Source organism: Mastomys coucha, unplaced genomic scaffold (assembly GCF_008632895.1).
Source record: "Mastomys coucha isolate ucsf_1 unplaced genomic scaffold, UCSF_Mcou_1 pScaffold4, whole genome shotgun sequence".
In the NCBI taxonomy this organism is placed as follows: domain Eukaryota; kingdom Metazoa; phylum Chordata; class Mammalia; order Rodentia; family Muridae; genus Mastomys; species Mastomys coucha.
Genome location: NW_022196910.1, coordinates 28040122 through 28062947, shown reverse-complemented (window position 1 = coordinate 28062947; position 22826 = coordinate 28040122). Strand labels below are relative to the sequence as shown.

At 36.9% G+C, this 22826-nt stretch overlaps 2 protein-coding genes across 10 annotated transcripts in view; one reads left to right on the top strand and one right to left on the bottom strand.

The window, feature by feature from the left end:
* Nucleotides 1-10345, top strand: part of CUNH12orf29 (chromosome unknown C12orf29 homolog) — a 14339-nt gene extending 3994 nt beyond the window's left edge. For all 4 annotated transcript variants that reach the window (XM_031350137.1, XM_031350134.1, XM_031350136.1 and 1 more), the window contains 6 exons: nt 2253-2370; nt 5259-5354; nt 6040-6156; nt 6899-7096; nt 8363-8532; nt 10144-10345. In XM_031350137.1, the coding sequence (XP_031205997.1) occupies nt 2253-2370; nt 5259-5354; nt 6040-6156; nt 6899-7096; nt 8363-8532; nt 10144-10332 (888 nt within the window). In that variant the 3' untranslated portion in view covers nt 10333-10345. The remainder of the gene's footprint in view (nt 1-2252; nt 2371-5258; nt 5355-6039; nt 6157-6898; nt 7097-8362; nt 8533-10143) is intronic.
* The window catches only part of Cep290 (centrosomal protein 290), an 84085-nt gene continuing 70686 nt past the window's right edge, over nt 9428-22826 (bottom strand). For 5 of the 6 annotated variants that reach the window (XM_031350123.1, XM_031350125.1, XM_031350124.1 and 2 more), the window contains 9 exons: nt 21585-21671; nt 20559-20723; nt 19738-19860; nt 18482-18654; nt 16519-16660; nt 15533-15606; nt 14690-14784; nt 11789-11868; nt 9428-11045 (listed from right to left, as the gene is read on the bottom strand). In XM_031350123.1, coding sequence (XP_031205983.1) covers nt 10818-11045; nt 11789-11868; nt 14690-14784; nt 15533-15606; nt 16519-16660; nt 18482-18654; nt 19738-19860; nt 20559-20723; nt 21585-21671 — 1167 coding nt within the window. In that variant the 3' untranslated portion in view covers nt 9428-10817. Of the gene's footprint in view, nt 11046-11788; nt 11912-14689; nt 14785-15532; nt 15607-16518; nt 16661-18481; nt 18655-19737; nt 19861-20558; nt 20724-21584; nt 21672-22826 lie in introns of those variants that run through there. The other variant, XM_031350126.1, reaches the window with a different exon arrangement.

The window sequence follows — 22826 nt, the reverse complement described above, 5'->3', positions numbered from 1 at the left end:
CATAATAATTTGGGTTGTCCCCTTTCTACGTCAACAAACTTCACAAGCTCCCTGCATTTTCCAGCTCGCATCCCCCACCCCCACCCCCCACGCCCATTATCTCTTCCATTTTGGTGCTCCATTACTACTATCCCATCACCTTTAGAACCTGACTGTTAACACACAGATGGTGCAATCTGGGAGACTCCATTCATTAGCAGGGCTTCTCTGACCTTGTCTGGGTAGTTCTAAGACCCCACCACCACCACCTTACCCCCGCATACCTCGCAGCCTCAATTAGAGCACAGGATCAGTTCCCTTTCTAATGGTAAGAACCTGTTCAGGCTGTACCTGAGATTCCTAAAATGCTTCCTCCTGCTAATGAGGCATTTTGGTACTCTAACCCCTCAGCTAATGAATGACCTTTGCCTATCCTATCCTCAGACCTCAAAACACAAGTCTTGAATCACCCAAAGTAATCTGCCTCCTGATAGTTGGTCTCGGTTCGAGCATTCACAGTACATAGTCACAAGGCTTCCAAACCCCCTTCCACTCCCTACTCGACCTCTGCTTATCATCTCTGTTCCCTTGTGACCATATTAGCCAATGATCCAAGAGAGTGGGGAGACCCCCATGTTAGCAACTTAAGATAAACCCCAGAGTCTTGCACATGCTAGGCAAATGATTCCCCATTGAGTTACATCCCTGTCCTGTAAGATGCTTTTAAAATCTGTGACTTGAGCTGGGTAGTGGTGGCACATGCCTTTAATCCCAGCACTTGGGGGCAGAGGCAGATGGATTTCTGCGTTGGAGGCCAGCCTGATCTACAGAGTGAGTTCCAGGACAGCCAGGGCTACACAGAGAAACCCTGTCTCAACCCCCCACCCCACCCCACCCCACCCTACCCCCAAAAAAAGAAAAAGAGAAAAAAAAATCTGTGACTTGAAGGTTTTATGCAGGTATGTGTTTATGCAGGTATGTAAGGTTATCACAACTGATCAGAGATGACATGCTAAGAGAAGAGAAATGTGTTTTATCATGCTGTTGAGATCAGTCATGAAAAGTGTATTCATGAAGCATTTTTACTTTGGCTTTTTAAAGAAATTGTCAATTTTAGGGACTGCTGGTTTTGGGGAGTTTGTTTTGTTTTGAGGGAGGGGAAGGGACATTGAAAGGAAGACTAGAATTATCTCAGAAAGGTCTTAATGATGTATATCTTTATGATGAGATCACATCTTGCTCATACTTTATATCTTAACATGTTTCTGTGGTAAGCATGTAGATTTCCACTTTGCAAGAAAGTCTTAAAAATGTAAAATAGAAGCCATCTTTTTCTCATTTTCTGAAAATGTGGCCTGAGACAGAGGCTCTCTCTCCTAGACTCCCACTACAGCTAAGAACCAAGGGTGATTTGAAAAAATAAATTTTGTAAATATCTCATTATATTAATGACTCCAAGACTTAATCTTGGAATATGGGGAATCATGACTGGTGGATACACAGGTTGAACCAGAACAGCCTCTGGAATTAAGTGAGCATGAGATCTAATTTTTCCTGTACTTTATTCCAAACACACCCAAACACATGTGCTGACTTGCATTCTTCAGATACGAGAATGTCCTGTGGGCCTTTTCTTCCCACCCATCAGATCTGCTCAGATGTTCTTCCACAGAGGACTCCCTGTGTCAGTCTCCTATCCCTTCTCCTCTTTGGTACTTCTCAGTGTTGTAGCTCACTAAAGCTGAACACTTCTTTATCCTTCTCTGTATTCCCAGTGTCAAGAATAGTGTTCATTGTAGCTAATGCCTAGTCATACAGAATGGGATTGTTCATCTTGAACCTGTGCTGAGGTACACAGAGTGAGGCACGTGTCCTGGCTTCACTGTGGTGGATGAGAAGCATGTAAATACTCAACAGTCTGTGTAGAAGTTGAATTTGGTGAGCTGGTGTGGTAGAACAGGAGGGGAATCCCAGAACTAGAGGCTAAAGCAAAAGGGTCAAGACATCAAGGACAGTCTGAGCTGCAGAGTGACACAGGCCTAAAAAGACAAGAAAAAACAAAAAACAAAAACAAAACAAAACCAAAAAAACTAAACAGAACAAAAAAGCAAATCAGGACATTTCATAAAATAAATTACTTCAACTTTTCCTGCAGAATGGAAAGATGAGAGACCTTTAGAACTGATGAAAATCGGCACAGTTCAGATGAGTCTATGTGTGAGGGCAGAGGCTGTATATCTTACACCCAATTTTTTTCTCTCTCTTCTTTTAAGCCATTTAAAGTTTTGGCAACTGAAACTCTAAGTGAAAAGGCATTAGATGCAGATGTGTACAATGCGGTTGCAACAGAAAAGGTGGATGGAACATGCTGCTATGTTACTAACTACAAAGGTAAAATCCAACTCTCGTGTTTACTGAAAATACTATTGTATACATCCAGTACCATCTGAGATCGGTATTGACTCTTAACTCTTGAAAACCTAACTGTTGTAGTGAGTAAAATAAACCAGTGGTTATGTTTCTGGGGAAAGAAAAGACATGTGACTAACATTAACTTGATACCATGAAAGGACAGGCAGCCTGATAAATAGGTGTTACATGGTCCCTCATTTGCATAATAAGCCTTTCTATATCAGTAATGAGGAAACTGATTCTTAGCCAGGTTCAGTAATGTCTAAGAGCATTCAGTTAATGAATGGTCGCGCAGTAATGGAACCTGGTTTTGTCCACCTCGGAAGCTTGTCATTGCAGTGGTCCAGTGCTGTGTCCAGTGCTTTCATTCCCACTGGCCAGGTCTCTGATCAAGGACATACTCTAGAAAGAAAAATTTACAGTGATGGTATTAGGGAGAGCCATTATGTGTAATTAGTAAAGGATGGTGAGATTAACTCAGTTCCAAGGGCAAAAATAGGTAGATGAGCTAGATATATTCTTTGTGGTCAAGGAATGTTCTGAAATGCACTTTAAAACTTTTTCCTACTGTGATAACATACACATAAAGATTTGCAATCAGAACTGTACTTTAAAATGGTATGTAATACTGGCATTAAGGACATTCACATGGTCATACCATCACCAACTGCTTCCTAGGAATTCCCTCATCCACTTCCCCTCTCCACAGAGCCCATCCTCCAGCCTCTTAGCCCAAACTACTTTGTCTCTTAAGTTAACTGTAGGTAACATATGTAAATGGCCTCTTTGTGGCTGCCTTACTCTTTTATCTTAGTACAGTGTTTTACCCTATTGGAATATATGTCAGATCATACACTTTTTTTTTTTAATTTTTTGAAGTTCCCTTTATGGAAAAACAGAGCATGTAACACTCATTTTAAGAATAGAGAGCTGCACCTTCCTCGCATAAACTGGGTGGGGACGCATCCCAGCAGCAGGCAGTGGTCTGTGTGAGGAAGGTGGGGTGAGGTGGGTCCCCTCTACATCTTGGGAATTTGGACTTAGAAGGAACGTATGCTTGTGTCCTGTGGCACAAGAGACTCCTGAGCACTGGAGAGCCAATTTGTGTGGCACCGTGTCTATGCTGCCAGCATGTGTATACTACAAGCTGTATGATACAGATAGACAGACAGACCAACCCACATGTGCTGGAGGAAAGATGCACCTGTCTTGAGATGACCCCTGGTGCTTCCCCCTCGGTCAGTCCAAGCCCAAGGCCCTGCTGGCCTTCTTGGCATTCAGGTAATTCTTTTTCCTCTGGGAGGAAGATGCAGAGAGATCTCGGGCTCCTTTGGGCTTCTGAATACAAAGATCTTTTCTCCCTTGTTTAATATGTCCATAGTATGTGCCCCTGTGATGGGGATGGAAGCCAATTCCCCAATGGGGTCTAGGGACAGGTGCAGCCAGCTTCCTTTCCCAGGGAACATCACTCTCTCCTGGACAGGAGCATGTGTATCTTCTTCAATATGCTCTCCTTCCAGCAGGTCCAGAGCATCCTCTCTAGTCCTTGACTCACCAGATCTGCTCTGAACCTGCTATCCAAAGCTTTCCACCAGCCCTGGTGTTTCCTCCTCTTGTCCTGCTTAGATTGCTTAATATACATAGCACATTTTGTTCACTTCAGTCACTGATGGGCATGCAGATTGCTCCAACCCTCAAGCCATTGTGGAAAATAAAACTAACAATGCTAGATTAGTCTCCTGAAGTACTGACTTCTGTTTTTTGGGTATGAACCTACACATAGGATTACTGGATCATATGTTAATATTAATTGAGAAAATTTGAGTACCCACCATTCATTTTCCATAATGGTCACACTTGCTTCTAGATACTGCAGTTTTTCTCTATCCTTCCTAGGACTGTTATTATTATTATTGGTGATAGTAGCCATACTAAAGATACTGTGTGAAGTGCATTTTTGTATGGTTACCAGTAAAAAGCACAAAAAGGTTTATTCAACCAGAAACTATAATCTAGTTCTTTATACTATGTATATGGCTAAGTAGTAATAGTATTGTAATTAACAATTTTTATGAAACTCTATATTTACATATTTGAGTATTTATATATTTGATTTATAGATTTGAGTAAGCTTTATCAGGCTCTTATTCATATGTGTGATGCGCATGATGGTAGCAATTTACTGTTGGAGCTTTACTGCTCCAGAATGCTCACAGGACAGAGATGAAAGATGAATACATACATAATAAAATAAGGATATCAGAAGTAAGACTGTCGCAGAGCAGAGCAGAGCAGAGGATCAGGTCTGGAGATGCCACAGGAAATTTGTATCTTATCCTGCTTTTGTCCTGCAGGACACATTTTTCTCACTGATGGGATCAGCTAACACTTCAGAATCAAGACCTTGAAATAGTCTTAATTGTGGAATTTCCTGGTTTTGCTTGTTGCATAAAGATCTTCCAGCTAAGCACTGGCAATAGCAAGCTATGCGGAAAGTCTCAATGAAGCCAGGTGCAATTCAAAAGTCTCACTTTTAGCAGTAAGGAATATTGTCACAGTGCCCTCAGGATTACAAAACCAGTGTGTATAATGACTTGACCTTGGATTAAGCCCACAATACAGGGTAATGTTCAGGGCATGTGTCGACACAATCACCTGGCTATGCTTGCTCTCATTTAGAAGGGGCCAGGGAGCATTCCGATCAAAGGGTCATGCATTCTTGTCACCCTCTTTATTTAACCAAGGGAGTGCATCCTGCCACACACTGGGATGATGCCTCAGTGCTGCACAGCAGAGACTATTTATTTCCTTTGTCTCTCAAGGATGTTGTTTCCCTTTGACTTTTCCTTTTATTTCTACATTTTCAGGTCAGCCATACCTTTGGGCTCGACTAGATAGAAAGCCTAACAAGCAAGCTGACAAGAGATTTAAAAAATTTCTACATTCAAAAGAACCTGCAAAAGGTTAGTGCGTTTTTCTTTAAACTTTTCAGATTTAAATGGTTGAAATTTACGATTTATGGCTATGGTTCTTCTATGTATATCCATCTTGAATTTCTATCTTTGGGAAAAATATATACATATACCACATATATACATATATATTTACTTATATATAACTCACTTTTAGGAATCAAAAAGTTGACACAGTGCTCTGACAGAGGCAACCTGGTGGACACACATACACACACACACATGAATATTGAAAAACAATCTATGCTGTTTAAACATACAGTATTATCTGAGATACATTTTCATTTTATTAGTATGAGAAAAATATTTTTCTAATTCATATTATAAATATGAAGTTTTTTATCATTGCATTGATGAATATATTGTACAATTCATTACTTATCTATACTGATCCGTATATATGACTTGTAAAGTACTAAGTAGTGAGTACATTAAAACTCATAAATCCTCACAGGATATTGGCACGTCAGACGATAGTGTATATATGTGGTAGTGTATTCAGAGTTGAACGTTTACAGTGTTAGTTCCCTAATTTGGAATGTAGTTACAAGGCAGTGATAACAGAGAGGACTTACCACATCTGAAGAGTGAGGGATTTGTTATTTTCACTTTGCATCCATCAGCTTTGTATTTCATGTCTTAAAGCAGCCGCATAAAGTGTAACGATTCCTTTTAGAGTTTCACTGGAACACTGAGGAAGACTTCAAGCCTGTCCCAGAGTGCTGGATACCAGCAAAGGAAATAGAAAAACAGAATGGGAAGCCAGTACCTGATGAAAACGGACACATTCCTGGTATCACGTAATCTCCTCCCAAGTGTCTTTTGTGTTTAAGTATAAGAAACAAACAAAAAAGGCCCAATCAGGAATTTGTTTTAATCTAGCTCTTCAGTTTATTTATAGTGCAAAATTTCTGAATCAAGTTTATTGAAAAGTCTAGCAGTTTATATTAAAAAAAATAGGAGAGGATATCCTTTTAGGTTTGAATCTTTCTTAAGAACGAGCATATTTTATCAGATTTTGTTTAGAGTGACTTGTCTTTGTAGCAAGTTTTATGTATTGAGGGAGCTTATTCTAGCAATAAAGTAAAAAACAGTAACAACAAACAGGAAATCAATAAACTATTCAGCATGATTAAAACAATGGTCTAACTGTGGAACACCTACTGTATCTATTTGTTGTCTTGGACACTAGAGAGAAACTCAGTTTATTAAATGAAAAAAGTTTTGACAGTAATAGGCAGTTAGAAAAGATGCTAAAGCTTTTTTAAAAGAAAGAAAAAAGCTTAATGCTGTCTCAGTATAGTGTTCAGTTTCTCCTGAATCAAGATGAGTTTTTTTGAAGAATATGTTTAGAATAAATAAATGAACACTTTATGATTATAACAAAAATAGTAAAACTGTTAACTTCTTCACTGATTTTCAATGTCTGTATGATAAGAGAATCTAGAAAAGAAGTAATGTTTACAACCAAAAAAAAAAAAAATCTGTATCTTTTAAAAGAACCAATGTGATAAGAATAATTTTTTCTTTATCAGGTTGGGTACCAGTAGAAAAGAACAGCAAGCAATACTGCTGGCACTCATCTGTAGTGAATTATGAGTTTGGAATTGCCCTGGTACTAAGGCACCATCCTGATGATCCTGGAGTTTTGGAAATTAGTGCTGTTCCCCTGTCAGAGCTTTTAGAGCAAACTCTCGAGCTGATCGGAACGAATATCAATGGAAACCCATATGGTAAGCGAAGGTGTTTATTATAAAGAGAAGTCCTAAAGTCAAGTTGAGAAGCCTACTGAAGAGCTAACTAACACACTTGTGTCTGTTTGCAAGGAACACATGTGTTTCTGCAAATCTTATGTTCATGGGAAAATTTATATATGGCTAATCATTTGGGTTTATTAATGCAAAAGGTTGGTTTTAGCCTATCATCCTTCCCCATGATAGCTTTATCAACTGTGCATGAAAAGGAATCACTGAGATGCAGTTGGGTGAAACTGCACTGTTCCCTGTCAGATCATTAATAAGTATAGGCAAGAGTCCATATTGGCAATATACTGTATTAAGCATCAGAATGTGTACCATAATGAATTGAGTCAATCAGTGGCATTCTGGAGTACAGAGTTGAAAGGAGAGTCATAAAATAGCATAAATACACTAAAGCTGTAATAACAGTTCTTGAGAGATCAAAAGAGATCAGAGTGAAGGTATCCAGAAGTGGCCCAGTCCATAAGGGTTTGGATCCCTAACAACCATGTTAAAAGCTAGGCACAGCAGTGCATGCCTGTAGTCCAAGAGCCAGAGAGGTATAAATAGGAGGCTCTCTGGGCCTTGCAGGGTGTGTATGCAGTATAGCCTAATCATTGAGCTTCAGATACAGCAAGACACCCCTTTCCAAAATATATGGTAGAAGAAAGCAACTGAAGATACCCAATATTGACCTACTGTCTCCATGATGCAGGCTGCAAACATGCACACACCTGTACTCCACAAAAACATGTATGCAGACACACATTTAAGTAGGTTTGGGTGATAGGTATTAAGCTTACATACAGAATCAAAGATGACATTAGGTAAACAGGGAATAAAAGCAGAGTGTAGCCAATGATATAACAATGATATAGCAAGTTTTTTTTCTGTAAACAATGTTTAATAGCCAGTATTTTAAGCTTTATTAGTCATATCTTTGAAATGGAATCGGTAAGGCTGCATTCCAGTGAAGCTTCTTACCAGAGGTGTGTGTCTGGACTGGTCCACAGGTCAGTGCCCAACGCTCAGTGTGGAGAGTACATTCAAAGTGAGTTTAGAGGTTATGGAAGAAGTACCCCACTTGAACGAGAAAAAGACTTACTGCACTTGGGATTATTCTCTACAGAAAATCAAACTTTTTGTTAACATTATTCCTAAATGTTTAGACATTTATATACTTGGCAAGATGCATTTTTCACTATTTCTGAAAAGAATATGACTGAAGATTTTTTTCTTTTTGAAATTTTTACCTTTTAGGGCTAGGAAGCAAGAAATACCCATTACATTTTCTTACACCACATGGAGCATTCCAGGTCAGAAATCTGCCTACACTGAAACACAATGACCTGCTGTCCTGGTTTGAAGATTGCAGAGAGGGTCAAATTGAAGGGATTGTGTGGCACTGCGGTGATGGCTGTTTAATTAAGGTAATGACAAGAAACACCTCAAGTTTGTTCTTAAAATAAAGTTGTGACATTCAGTTTCTGTCTCCAGACTGTATTAATTCTGGCATGCAGTTAATATAGTTCCCTCATTTCATACACCATCAGGTAAAACAAAGTCAAGTTTATAGGAAGTGTCAGACTGATTACATCCTGATGGAGATGTCTAGCCAGGCATTGTCTATACCAGATGTGCTTCAGAGTTAAAAGTGATAACACATTCCCTCCTGGGAATTCATGTCTCACACTGAGTTCTCTGAGATATGCTGTGCCTAGCACTTCCCAAACTAGCTTAGAGAATTTGTTGAGTAGAAAAGTACCTGGTGGCACAGAATGAATTATCTTACCCTTTGTGGCCTGTCCCTGAACATGTCTGTCTCATTTCTCACTGGTGTATGAAATTCGTAATGTTCAAATCTGAGTCTTCGCACACCCATCTCCACATCATTCACCAAAATTAGAAGCCTGCACTCATTGTCTCAGTCTTCTTGCCATTCCTTCATGCATCTGCTTACTAGGTCTCATCTACTGAATCTCTGTTCTTTATATTCAACTAGATGCTCATTTTAATTTAGGCCAGTATACAATCCGTGGCTTGAATTACTCTATTGCTCCTAAAACACTCATCTTTCATTTCTACCCCAATTGTGTTCATTCTTCACAATTGACTTATTATTTCCTGCATAATGCTATTCAGGTATGATAAGACTTGCCACGATACAGCCCCTTTTTAACTCCCCATCACCACATTCCATTTCCATCTGGGAAGATACACATTGTCTGGTTGTTGTCTAGCTGTTGTGTGACTATTTAGTTCTAGGGAGATATGAACAAATGCCCACTTAGCACAGTAAGGTACTGAGGACAGACCCAGTAGTGAACCAGGGGCTTTATTGGGGTTACTTACAGGAATATGGGTAAGGAGCTGCTTACAAAGAGTATGGTAGACCCAAAGGCTGCAGCATCAGTAAGAAGCCCCCCCCCACACACACCCCCTGCCAGCTTGAGTGATGACTCACAAAACAGCATCCTGGGGACTCCCTGCACATTCTGCAGGTGGCTCCCAGCTCCTTTAGTGGGAGGAGAATCTTCTCTCCAGCAATCATAACCTTGCAGAAAGTTTTGGGAATTGAGTTTTAGGGACCTTCCTGAGACATGTGAAGTCCAGAGGGCATCTAGTGGGCATGTTTTCATGTGGAGGAAATAGCTGTCCAGCAATGTCCTAACTAACAGGGTAGTCTGGGATCACAGACTAACATTCCTTTGGTGACACTAGTGTCTGGCTCACTCTTTTCTTTTTTTCTGTAGTCACCAACAGACAATATTCATTAAAATTTTAAGGAGCAGCTCCTGGCATTTTTCAGGTATTGGCAGGGTTAACAAAACAACTGCTCTGCCTTCAGGAAGCTCATATTCAGATGGCGAAGACAGGCAGGACTATGTCAAAAGAACAGCTATGGCATTCAATTAAACTAAGAAAAGGTGGACCCTTCCATTGTACCTGGCAGGTAGCAGACACCAGAGATAAGTATTTACAAGTAAGTTATGATGTTCTTTACAGACTAAAGCTAATACTATCATTTTTTTTCCTTACAGGTCCACCGCCACCATCTTGGTTTATGCTGGCCACTTGCAGATACTTACATGAATTCCAAACCAGTTATTATTAACATGAACCTGAACACATATGACTGTGCTTTTGATAACCAGTCTTTGTTTAATCATTTTTTGAAAATAGATAAACAGAAATTTGATAGGCTCAAAGACATAATACTTGATGTATAAAGTGGAAATAATAGTTGTGGTTATTTTGATTTTCTAATATTGAACAGTTTGCCATGTTTACAGAGGTTAAAACCTTCAATTTAATTTTGCTAGCTGTTTGGCAAAACTTATGTCAACTTCTAAACATGTTTCTAGGTATTTATAGAAATCATCATTAGGATTTGAATATCTTAACATAAAAATAAGTATAAATTAATCAACTTTAAATAGTAAAATTATTATAAGCTTACCTTTATGCTTTTCAAAAATTTAAGATATTATGAAAATAGGAATATTTATCATAGCTCACTGTATACTGTATAGTCATAAATTATTGAAGTCTTCAAAAATATACTTTTCTAAGAAGTTAAAACTAAATATGATTTTATTTTTAAGCAAAAAAATACAATATTTTGAGATGTAAATTCTGTAGTTCAGAGACTGCTTGATTTCCAGCTTAAAATTTTTAACTCATAAAAGTTTTAAATCTATAGTAAATGAGGCCATTAATAAATAGGGAAACTATTTGGACTTTCTCCATCTTCCGGCTGTTCAGAAGCAGCAAGAGGGCTCGGCAGTTCAAACCCAAATTGTTCCGACAGGTTTTTTAACTTCTCTTCTAATAGGATATTCTTTTTCACTTCTTCCTTATAATTGTACTTCAGGTCTTCAATTTCTTCAAAAAATGAAGGATCAAAATTTTCCAGTTCTTTTTTCAGCTTTTTAATTTCCTCCTAAAAGTTACATACAGGATACATGTTTTTGGTTTGAAATTTTGCTTTAAATTAAAAACTCAAAATCCTAAGTATAAGTATTTTTCTTTATCTTTTACTGTTCCATTGTACCTGTGGATAATGTCCAAGCTGTTAAGAATGAATCTTTAAACTGCCTCAGATATTCTCAGGCAAGCAAAAGGGACTTTGCTTTTTACAACATTTAAGAGTTTTCAGTATTTTTAATGTTCTGATTTTTTTCTCTTTTATATATAATATTTATGATCATGAAAAGTCTGGGACTTGTAAAAGTTAAGCACTTGGTGAAGGAAAGTGAATGCTTACGACATGTACACTAACCAGTGATGAGCAGCCAGTGCTCACTTCAAGACCATTGTGTTTCTGGAATCTTATGGAGAGAACAGAAATAATTTAAGGGAAAGATCCCTGAAAATAATTTCAAAAGATACTTAGAAAACACTTTTCTCACCTTAACCCACAAATTAAGAAAATATAATAAGAGATGTGCATTGGTTACAATTTAAAAATAAATTTATTCTCTAGCCCTTTCTATTTGTCTGATTTTTTGCTGTTGATAGTTCTTTAATAAAAAGTTGTCATGAGTCAAATAATAGTAAAGTAAATGTGAAATAAATTGTGAATTTTTGGTTACACACTTAAAGATGGTGATCATAAAAATTGTTTTCCAAAGCCATTTTCACAAAACACTGAGCATACTAAAGTTAGATACAAATAAGAATTACCTTCAAATATTGCTTTTCTTGCTCCGACTTTCTGAGTTGTGTCTCCAGGTCATTTACCTTTTCCTTTAGTTGATCAGAATCTGCCAAAATAGTCATGAAAATTATGACTCATGTTTTTCTTTACTGTGAGTGAGTTAAAGATAGAGAATTTGTTTCAGAATAAAGAGGAAACATAAAGCCTACAGTCTGGCATCATCTGGCACTATATGGAGGGAAGACTTCTCATGCAAACTGTATGCTATCACTAGTAGGCAGGGGTAGCTGCTAAGTATCAGAAATGTGGGTTATTCTTTTTTGATATGAGAGAAACTCTTATTTTTGAGAGAAAAACCTTGCAACCAGTAAATTTGTCAGGTACTAAATATACAGGCAAAGAACTAAAATAGTAAGCTGGCCATTTATGCCTTCATACCAAATAGCTTTGGCTACTGCATATAAGTTGTTTTATACTACATGCCAAATTTCTAAGACTAGGCGTTTGAAGATGAAGGAGTGCAGGAAGAATCAGCTGCTGTCACAAAGCACAAAGGTAAAGAAACAGTGTCATGTCACTCTGCAATCTTTGAAAAGTAAAGAGTTTGTTGAAATAATCAAGTTTTCATGATAAGGACAAGAAGTGTATTGAGTGCTCTGGGGTGGTCCTCTATAACTCAGAGATAGGGGACAGACAATGTTTCAAATCAAACAACAATGTGTTTTCCTTTTGGAAGCCAAAAAAACAAAAAAAGTCCCCCTTATATTTTCTTCTCCTATCTCATGTAAATCTCAGTTCTACATATGAAGAAAAGATAAACTGTCTTCCTGAGACTGGACTATATTATTAAGATGATCTGTAGTCATTTTCCTACAGATATTTTTATGACTTAATAAAACTCTTCTATATATATATGCACCACATTTTATCAGTGCATCTCTTGATGGACACAGTGGCTGATACTATAACCTGGCTATTTTGACTAGTTCCCTAGTAAACATGATCAATATGCATATATTTATTAGTTTGAGTATAGTCACTGTGATCTTATACACACTGTTGGTGAAATACTGCATCAAAAAATACGTATAACACATTCTGAAAGTTCTTTAATTGTCCTCATCTTTAAATGTTGATTTGGGAACATCCAAACAGATTGATTTTCAAGCGGGGTATTCTCTGCAATGTGATAAGCTTCTTGTCTCCCTTTACTTACGACAGTGGCAGTAGAAGAGCTTGAGATCAGACAAGTTAGAGAACCTGCCTAATGTCAACGGAATTCATAGATTGTTGGTACTGTGTTAAGAGCATACCAAGCTGACAGTCACATGTCAATTCCAGGTAGATGAATATTAGTTTTAGTTATCAAGAAGCAAGCTAGCACAGGCATTAAGACCATGGCATGGTAAGGAGTTCTGAACTTTCATAGAATTAATGCTTGACCTTCTTATGCCATTTCCCAGTGGTCCTGATCTTGAGAATAGGTTTTTAATCATTTGTCAAGTATAAAATAAAGCCAATAGTACTGATCCTATGACATTCTAATAATAAAGTAAAAATTTCATAAAGCCCTTAGCAAAGTGCCTGGCACAAATTATATCACATTAATACAAAGGAGCATCAGGAGTCCACAGGAGCTCTATGAAATAGTTTTAAAATTATTCAGAATATAAAATTTGTATAATCCTATAGGGTAGAACATGATATTTCATCAAGCTATCAGATAACGGATGGCATGATTATGTTAGGAGGTACAGTGTAGTTATGCCAGAAGCTTCAGAACTACGCTAAGCATCCATCCCTCAGGCAAACTGCTTACTGGTATCCATTCGCTAGCATGCTATGAAGTTATTAAAGACATGAATGATGTACAGATCTTAAAAAGTCTCTGTAGTAAAGGGCAGCTGGAATTATAGTGTGCATCCAGGAAAAAATGCACAAAGTTCAATATACATATAAGGTCTATTCCCTTTTGAAAAGTGATACCCTATAAACTTGGTAAAAAACAATTAGCAAATAGCAAACCATGGATCCTAGGAGGAATGAAAACATACATACTCAAATTGTCATCTTAGATTCTACTAACAATTCATCCTCATTTATATTTTCTTTAGTTTCAAAAGAAAATGCTCAAACATCTTAAGCCACTGAAGTTGTCCCATTAAAAGTGTCAGAGCTAGGATTCAATCTCTAATTGGGTATATAGGTACCTAGTACTCCAACTTAGATCTCTTCTATATGAAAACTAACAAGAGTGCCAAGCACTAACTTGTTATCCCTAGGATGGTAAAATGGAAGACTAGTTAAACTTGTCACTATGTCTTTTTGCAAAACCACCATGAGTTCATTTAAGGGATTATAAATATATTGTGGTGAACAGTTAAATTTGCAAATACAGATTGGCAAATAATTAAGAACAACTGTATTCTGTATGTGTGCACACAAAATATGTTTTGTATGTATGTGTTATACAGGGGAATGACTGCTAACTTCTGAATAATAGGAATGTACATTCCTATTCAGTGAATAAAAAGTACATTTTTATTTTATAATAGAAAAAATACAAGTATTTTTTTAAAACTAAACTAACATTAAGACAATAATTAGTAACATTTAGAAGAAAATGTTCATAGGGACTGAAGGAAGTATATTTAGAAAGTAGAAGCAAACAATAGCATTCACTGCTTGTTAACATACTATGATGAAGTCTGTAACACCTAGATGGACTACAAGGGGAAAAACTTAGACCACTTAGTAGAAGCAACTCAAAGTGATAAATGAAAGTATTTTCTCATAGCCTGAGAGAGAACAGCTCTGAATGTTCCTATCAGGTATTTGTGACTATAGAAAACAATGAGCAGAAACACAAGACACAAGCACTAAATGAAAATTTTGGGGGAGTTAACAATTTTTATGAAATACATTACCAGGTGTGCTACTTTCATCTCGGGTTTGGTCCTTGTTAATTTCTATCTGATGGATTAATTCTGCCTTTTCTTTATCCAGTTGATTATAGGCAAATCTAGAATATGATGACAGCATGTTAGAAAAATAAACAATAGGTGCCACTCTATAAAGTACCTAGGAATTCATATAGAGTAGTGGTAAACGGTTCTTAGAACATGTTTCTGGCAGTACGTGCTGGTTACCATATGCTGAAGAGGTGACTGTAGGATCATCAAGGTAAATATTTACTCTCTAGGTTTCAATGCTGCCAATTCCCAAACAACACAAAATCTGATGTTTTACTATCAGTACCTATATATTTTCAAGAGTAGTTTTCTTTCAGAGGCTGCAGAAATTTCTAGAAGCACAGAATTACTTCTTTCTTTCATTACAATTTGCTTCTGGAATGCTCAGGTTTAATTCTATGCTGCTAGCAATGTTTAAACTAGGGTACACTATGGAAATATTAGGATTGGGATTCCACCCCCTTTCTGTTTCCAGACACTGGATGAAATAATAATATACTCTGAAAAACCCTATTCTTTAAGTGTAGCAAGTCTGGCTATATAAAATAGTTTTCTAAAAACAAATAAATGGTCAGGTGGTTTAGTGGATAAGGATGCAGGCCCTGAGGCTGATGACCTGATGTAAATTCTTGAAAGAACCAACTCTTGTATGTTGTCCTCTGACCTTCATTAGCACATGGTATGCACATACCCCCAATCTCCACATGCAGCATGTACAAGTGCACGCATGTGCATACACACACACACACACACACACACACACACACACACAGATGGTAAAGCACATTAAGTATGTACCTAAGAAGCTGGAGTTCCCGTATAAGGTCTTGCTCTGTCTCAACACCTTCAGGAACATTTTTGAGGATCTCAATCTTTGAGCAGAATAGAAAATTAGAAGATAAAAGTTCATCATGGAAATAAGATGTTTTAGAGAGATGTTTAATAAAGTATAAGATTTTGGGTTTTGGAGGCATGAAATAACCACAGTTCTGTGCTCTAGTCTATGCGTTCAAGTCATCAGTTCTTGAGCAAGGCACTACTGCATGCCCAGGCATGTCCTAGGTAATGAGGACACAGCATAGAGAAGGGCTGGGATCTCTTACAGACACCTTATGTTTTTGCTGAGGGAGGACAGTAGTGATACTGTGATAGGATGTGACACATCAGGATAGAGAGAAAGGCTACTCAGGAAATAATCTAGAGAGGACAAGGTGCTCGTATAGGGTCTTTGAAGAGCCTCAATTTAAGCAAAGATAGAAGTTCACAAGTCAGCTACATGGATATTGGGAATAGTGACTAGTGTTCTAGACAAAGCAACCAGGTATAAAGAGCTCTGAAGCTTAAATGAGTTTCAGTTGTTCAAAGGTTTGATAGGGTTAATGTTGGGAAAATCAACATTAACATGCATAGAAAATGCAAAATGTTAGATAGTTGTCCATAGATATAGGCTATGAAAATAGGTGAATTCTAGAGACCAATTTGGAAATTTCTGCAGTCATACAGTATGAGGTAATTGCTTCCACAGTGAACAGTACTGTTTGGGGATGTCCTTTAAAAATATACCTGACATGATTAATGATGAAGACATAAAGACTGAGAGAATGAAGCCAGTGATGACCCAGCTTGTGGCTTATTCATATACGTGTGAGTGGGAGTAAGTACCATTCACTGGATGAGACTCCTAGGGGAGACACTGTCAGGAGTTCCTTTTTTCACCTTCAGGCAATTCAGGGATTGTCGTGAGCTATATTACATTGTTTTATCATTAAAAGGCTATTACATGCCTGTTGTTCAAGGTCTTCAGTATATTTTTTAGCTTTCTGTTCTCTCTCTGTTGCTTCTCTTACAAGCTGTTTAAGGTCGGTGATACTTTGATTCTTTTTGGCAATGTCACTTTCGAGCTCTTTCATCTTGGTCTCATACATTCTAAAAAGATGAAGAAAAAGTATTATGAGCATTATAAGTAATTTCTCTCACTAATTTAAAAATCTGCTTGAATCACACAAGGCAATGTACATTGTATTTCTTCTAGTCAAACTGTTGGCTACATATTTAGCATTAAAAGATGCTGTTAAGGGATAAACAGCCTAATTAACATGTGCTAATCAAAATAGAAAATTAAAATAATCCTATGGGGATTAAGATCAGAGGTGGGGATTGAATTTGGCAACTGTAAAGCTTTTGGGTTGATATCTTATTTTAGGCATAAGAAAATACTTAATTCATCAATTTACAAACATCTCTCCCCACTTCCAGTACCCTTCCCTACCGCAGCAGGTGGTTAGGTAGAAACAGCTCAAAGGGGTACCCCAGAAGGAGCAAGATGCTCAGAAGCATGTCTGAGAGGAGCAGTGCATGCTGTGGAGAGGAGGGAGCAAGACAGATTAATAACTAGTAAGGAAATGACAAATGGCCTAAAGAAATCAATCCAAAGAAATCTTCAAAGTTTGAGCCAAATACTTTTATAGGCATATACTTACAGGAAGACAATGTTTACTGCATTCAAGTATTACTAAAGGAAAATACTGTGTAATTTCTTCTGAATCAATTAAAAAGGAAGGTATTGATATAGGAAAATATCTGACAGTGACAGCGTAAGGAAGGGCAGTTATGATTACTTTCAAATAGTTTGGACAGATCTTATACTCAGATTATTAGAAGGGTGTGTCTTGTTATGCCAGTAAGTAATCATTTTTGTTTCCTCAAAGAGATACAGAAAAATAAGGACAGGGTCTATCATCTCCATAGTTAAAAGTAACTTGACCCACAATGGGATATCATCCATGTAATATCACAGTGAAAAGCAAGTCTTTCTAACAGATGGAAGCTGGCTCTTAATGAATACTAAGTAAGCTGGACTTTCTAGAAAGGCCCTGAAGCACACACAGTGTGGTAATAGCAGATGTTGAGTGAATATTTGTAGAAAAAGTAGATCTTAAAGTCACTCAGCACATGTTACATCATAAGAAGAGTGAGCCCAATCAACTGACAGCTGCTGGCTCCAAGCCACAGGGTCCAAGATGGTCCTTTCTCCCTTCACACTGTGACTGTGCTCCTTCCATACCAACAGAAGCATTCTGACAGAAGCCTGTCTCTGGATGAGAAAGTCGGAGATGTAGGGAAGAGACTGGACTCTGACTACTCTACTCTAGGGTAGGAAAGAAAAAAGGATTCTTTTCCAGGATTATAACCATCTCTCTGAGTGTTCTCAGTTCTGCTCACTTAGCTTTTTCTCTTCTCCTATAATCTGGCTGACAGAAGGAAATGCAATACAAGGTCCACAATGGAACCAGGGGTCTCTCAGTGCTGCAGTTCACTTTTTGTTGGCATGATAATGGGTGTCATGTTAATTCCTGTCATGTCAATCCAAATAGGACAAATATGGCCTACAAGGACATCAAAGAGGAATGCACAAATGTGCAAATATGGTGAAATAAAGTTATCTTTCACAGAGACAACAGTTAATGCCATAGACTCAAATCCAATATACTTTTAGAAAGTATTTAAAGGATGGGAGAAAATGAATCAGAAAGTAGAGGCCAATAAGACACTAACATGGCTGCTGCATTCATCTACTGGGCTCTCTATAAGGAAAGTTTCCCAGTATACAAATAAAGGCAATGCGGCTCATTCCAGATGTAGTATGAAGTGTCCAATTGCTTAGGACATGTCTGCATCAGAAATAAATGACCCCAATCAAGAGTTAGAACTGATTAAACAAGCAAATTTGAAACTATCTGATCTTACCTTGAAACCACAATTGACTTCCAGCTCTTGCTGTCAGCACCTTCCAGCTGTGGGCCTCTACTTTCTGCAAACTGTAATCTCTTCCCAGTCTCTTCCAGTTGAGTTGCCATCTTGTCATTCACTAGTTCTAAGTTGTTCTTAGCTATCCGCAGTTTCTCAGAAGCTTCCATTTCCTATCAGTAAATGCTTATTAATTAGTAACTTATGACAAAACATAATATTGTTCTCATAGATGTCAGGTATTTTAAAATTACCACTATAGGCTGGAAATCATAAAACAAGCTGGAGCTACGTTGTTTTAAAATCGCAAAAATGTTTGCTTTTGTATAAAACATCAATCTATTCATAGTAAATAGCACAAAAGATCAATTAAGTGATGGCAGAGAAATGTTTGTAGAAGTATTTATTATCTAAAATGTCTATGGGCTACTCTAAATTTGTCATTTGCTTCTCATGAAAAATGTTCAGAATAACAACATAGTTAATTGTGTTGCACCTTAAAAGATGCTTTGTTTTGACTTTAATACTATTAACCAGATATTAACCTAAGCACCATGTAAGGGACAAATTACTTCCAGTAACAAACATTAAGACTCAAGAGGGTATTGAAGAGCTCTGGCTTCACAGTATGATGAGTTACTGTTAAAAGTTTTAAGGATTATAATTTCAATATATTCACTAGGTAATGTATGTTAAAAATTATATCTATTTGTCAAGAGTAAGGCATATGTTGTGTTATTTAAATAGAAAGGAGTCTTATTAACAAAATGGTTATATTCTTTGCTCTATAACTGGGCACTGTTCTAAGTCATATGCATAAATATTAACTCATTTCAATTTCTCAACATCTCTGTGAGACATAATATGTGTATAGAATTCTTTTTTGAGATGGGTTCTCTATGTAGCCTAGGCTGGTCTCTCCTTCTTCCAGCCTGCGTACTAGAATACCAGGTGCTCAATTACATGACTACCTAAGAGATAGGTATAGTTACCATTCCCAATTTCATTTATGAGGAAACTGAGGAACAGAAAGACATTATCCAACTTAGAACAATTCCCTGTAATGTAGAAAACTAAGAACATAAACCACCCCGTTCTAAATTTTCATATAAATATATCTCTTGATCAATGTACAATTCATAAATTCTCTTAATATGCACTGTGAACAGACATTGGCATCAAAAATCTATCAATTTTGATTTTGACAGAATATGTCAATTAATGAAAATAAACGTAATAAGTCATAATCGCCTTACTTTCTTAAGCTCTTTCCGAAGCCGTTCATTTTCGGCCACAATTTTCTCAGTACCTTTGCTCTTGGATTCAAACTGCATACTCAACTGACGTCCAAAGTGAGCTTTAAGCTTTTCTAATTCCGCCTGGGAGTTGTTGAAGAAACATACCAAAATTAAACATTAAGAAAAGATCAGTTTATATAAAATCATACAGAAGCAATTAATTGAATGGACTTCACAAGCTGTAGCTATGTCTTTATGCATGTTTATAAGTAAGTAATAAAGAAAAGGAGGTGATACATTTGAGAGGAAGTAAGGTAGGGGGCATGGGAGGTACTGGAGGAGCAAAGTAAAATGACTAAATGAAGAAGTTCTATTTTAGTTCTCTTAAATGTAAAAATAAAGATTATTATTGAAACTCATAAAACTTAAGGTAGGTAGTTTTTGAAACCTCATTTGACATGATTACAATTAAAGACTCCCCCAAACTTGCTATTTATAACCAAAGTTCCTATTCAACCTTGGGTATTAAAATAAATTTTAAGATTAAAAGGAAATATAGGAACCCCCACAGAATCCCGACTTAACAAATCAAATCTCAAATAGACACATTAAATTACTCTATCCCAGAAAAGAACAGCTGGGTCAGAAACAGCAGAGATAGAGCAGAGCCCTCTGCAGCCGCCTGTAGATTGCTGTCAGTAAAGCTGTTGACCGTGTAAATTAAAACTGCATCCACTGAGGACATTCCATGGACTGTGAGCATACTTAATGATTCCCTTAAAAAGCAATGTAAATTAAAATAGGAAAACATTCATATAAAATGACCACATAAAAATTACCTTTAATTTTCCATTTTCTTCCTCAATAGTAGCCATTTTTTCACTAGTTAATAATCCTGATGCCTTTTTCAGTTGTTCATTTTCTCTTTGCACTTTTTCAACTACTTTCTTCATTAACCCAATTGTTTTTTCTAGTTCTGGGATTGTCTTCCCACTTCTACCAGACTACAAAAAAAATACATATTTTTAAGAGTAATTATCTTAGAGATTAAGATGTACTAATGCCAAAATTTTGCACTCATCTTTAATGATTGCTAATATTTGATTCTAAACATTGTGCGAATTCAATATATTTCTAAAGTATATGAGACAGAAATTATAAATTTACTCTCCATAAGTGAAAACCAGGGCTTAAATGTATTTGATATTCCTTAAATCATATACTCAGTATTGATTTAAAAACTCTACGATGTGTGATCTAAGTAGTCCATTTAGATAGGGTTCTCTTAGTACAGAGCTTATACACGGCTTTGGGTCTAGACTCCTTTAAGGGTCAAATAACACTTTCAGATGGGTCACCTAAGACCACCAGAAAACACAGATACTTATATTACAATTCATAACAGTAGCAAAATTATAGTTATAAAGTAGCAATGGAAATAATGTTATAGTTGGGGATCACCACAACATGAGGAACTGTATTAAAGGGTCACACCATGAGGAAGGCTGAGAGCCACTGCTCCAGTATACAGAAAACAAATCACAGAAATGAAGCTATGTATTTAGTTTAGTTAATATATGACCTGATGAAGACATCAACACAGATTCTTAATTTATATTTTTTTAAAAAATAAAATTATATATATATTTAGAGTACATATACATTTTCATATTATCCCTTTGAAACAAATGTTAACTGTCAGTATTTGTTCAAGTACTTTCTATTGCTACTTTCAGTATTTTCAGAGAATGTGTCATGTATGTCACAGTAATCTTATTTTTGTATCATGAGTGCCTCAATTAAACAATGAAAAATCAATCGAAGCTTAAGCCTCTGGCACCGGCTTCTTAGGGACATTTACTCACCCCTCTGACCTGACCAAGCTTCCGTTCAAGTTCCGTTTTACCTTTCTTAAGAAATTCACACATTTCCTTCAAATCTTTTACTTGATTCTAAAAGATAAAAGAAAATAACAGCAATCTGTCATAACCATATGATAGCTTCTGAAAAGAAAGGAAAAAATTACCTAAATTTAAACTCAACTATAGAACCAAACAATTGTGTCTTTAAACAAAAGAAATTTTGATTTAACGTGTGCTGGGTTTTTGTCAGTTTGACACAGGTAGAGGAGCCTCAGACAGGAGCCTCAATTGAAGAAAATGCCTCCATATTATCAGGTCTGTGGTGTCTTTTCGTGATTAAAGATTGATGTGGAAGATTCCAGCTCACTGTGAATGGTGTCATCCTTGGGCAGGTGGTCCTGAGCTGTATAAGAAGCTGAGAAAGCCCTGAAGAGCAGACATGTAAGTAGCTTTCCACCTTGGTCTCTGCATCAGCTCCTGCTTTCAGGTCCCTGCCCTGATAACCCTTGATGGGCTGTGATATAAGTGTCTAAAACAAAATAAATCCTTTTTTTTTCCCCAAGTTGCTTTTGGTCATGTTTAAGACAGCAATAGAAAACCTAACTAACACAGTATGTTAGATAAAGAGTATTAGCATACAAACATTTAATAATTATTTTCCAAACTCCTGCCTTAATATACTACAAAAATTAGGCTTCTCACTCTGATTTTCTAGTCCCATGATGCACATACATAGATACTTATTTTTCTAGGTAGACAGAAAAAGTACTTTAGATACTGCACTGGCTTACTAAGTGTATATAAATCATGAGAAGCAGGAAACATAATTTATCACCACCAGTGGAAATGACAGAATGCTAACGTTCTTTTTGTTGTTGTTGTTTGTTTTTGTTTTGTTTTGTTTTGTTCTCAACAGGGTTTCTCTGTATAGCCCTAACTGTCCTGGAACTCACTCTGTAGAGCAGGCTGGCCTGAAACTCAGAAATCTGCCTGCCTCTGCTTCCCAAGTGCTGGGATTAAAGGCATGCGCCAAAACCATCTGGCTAACGTTCTTGATTATAAACTAACTCTGAAACAATTAGCTAGTAGAGCAGAAAGCTATCACTATAATAGGGTAAGATATAAAGTCAAAGATAGACATTATTAACCATCAGGAGTAATACTTCTAAAGACACACTTAGATTTCAGTTACTTCAATTACTAATGAAGTGTAAGAAATAATCTTTCTTACCTTGAAACACATGA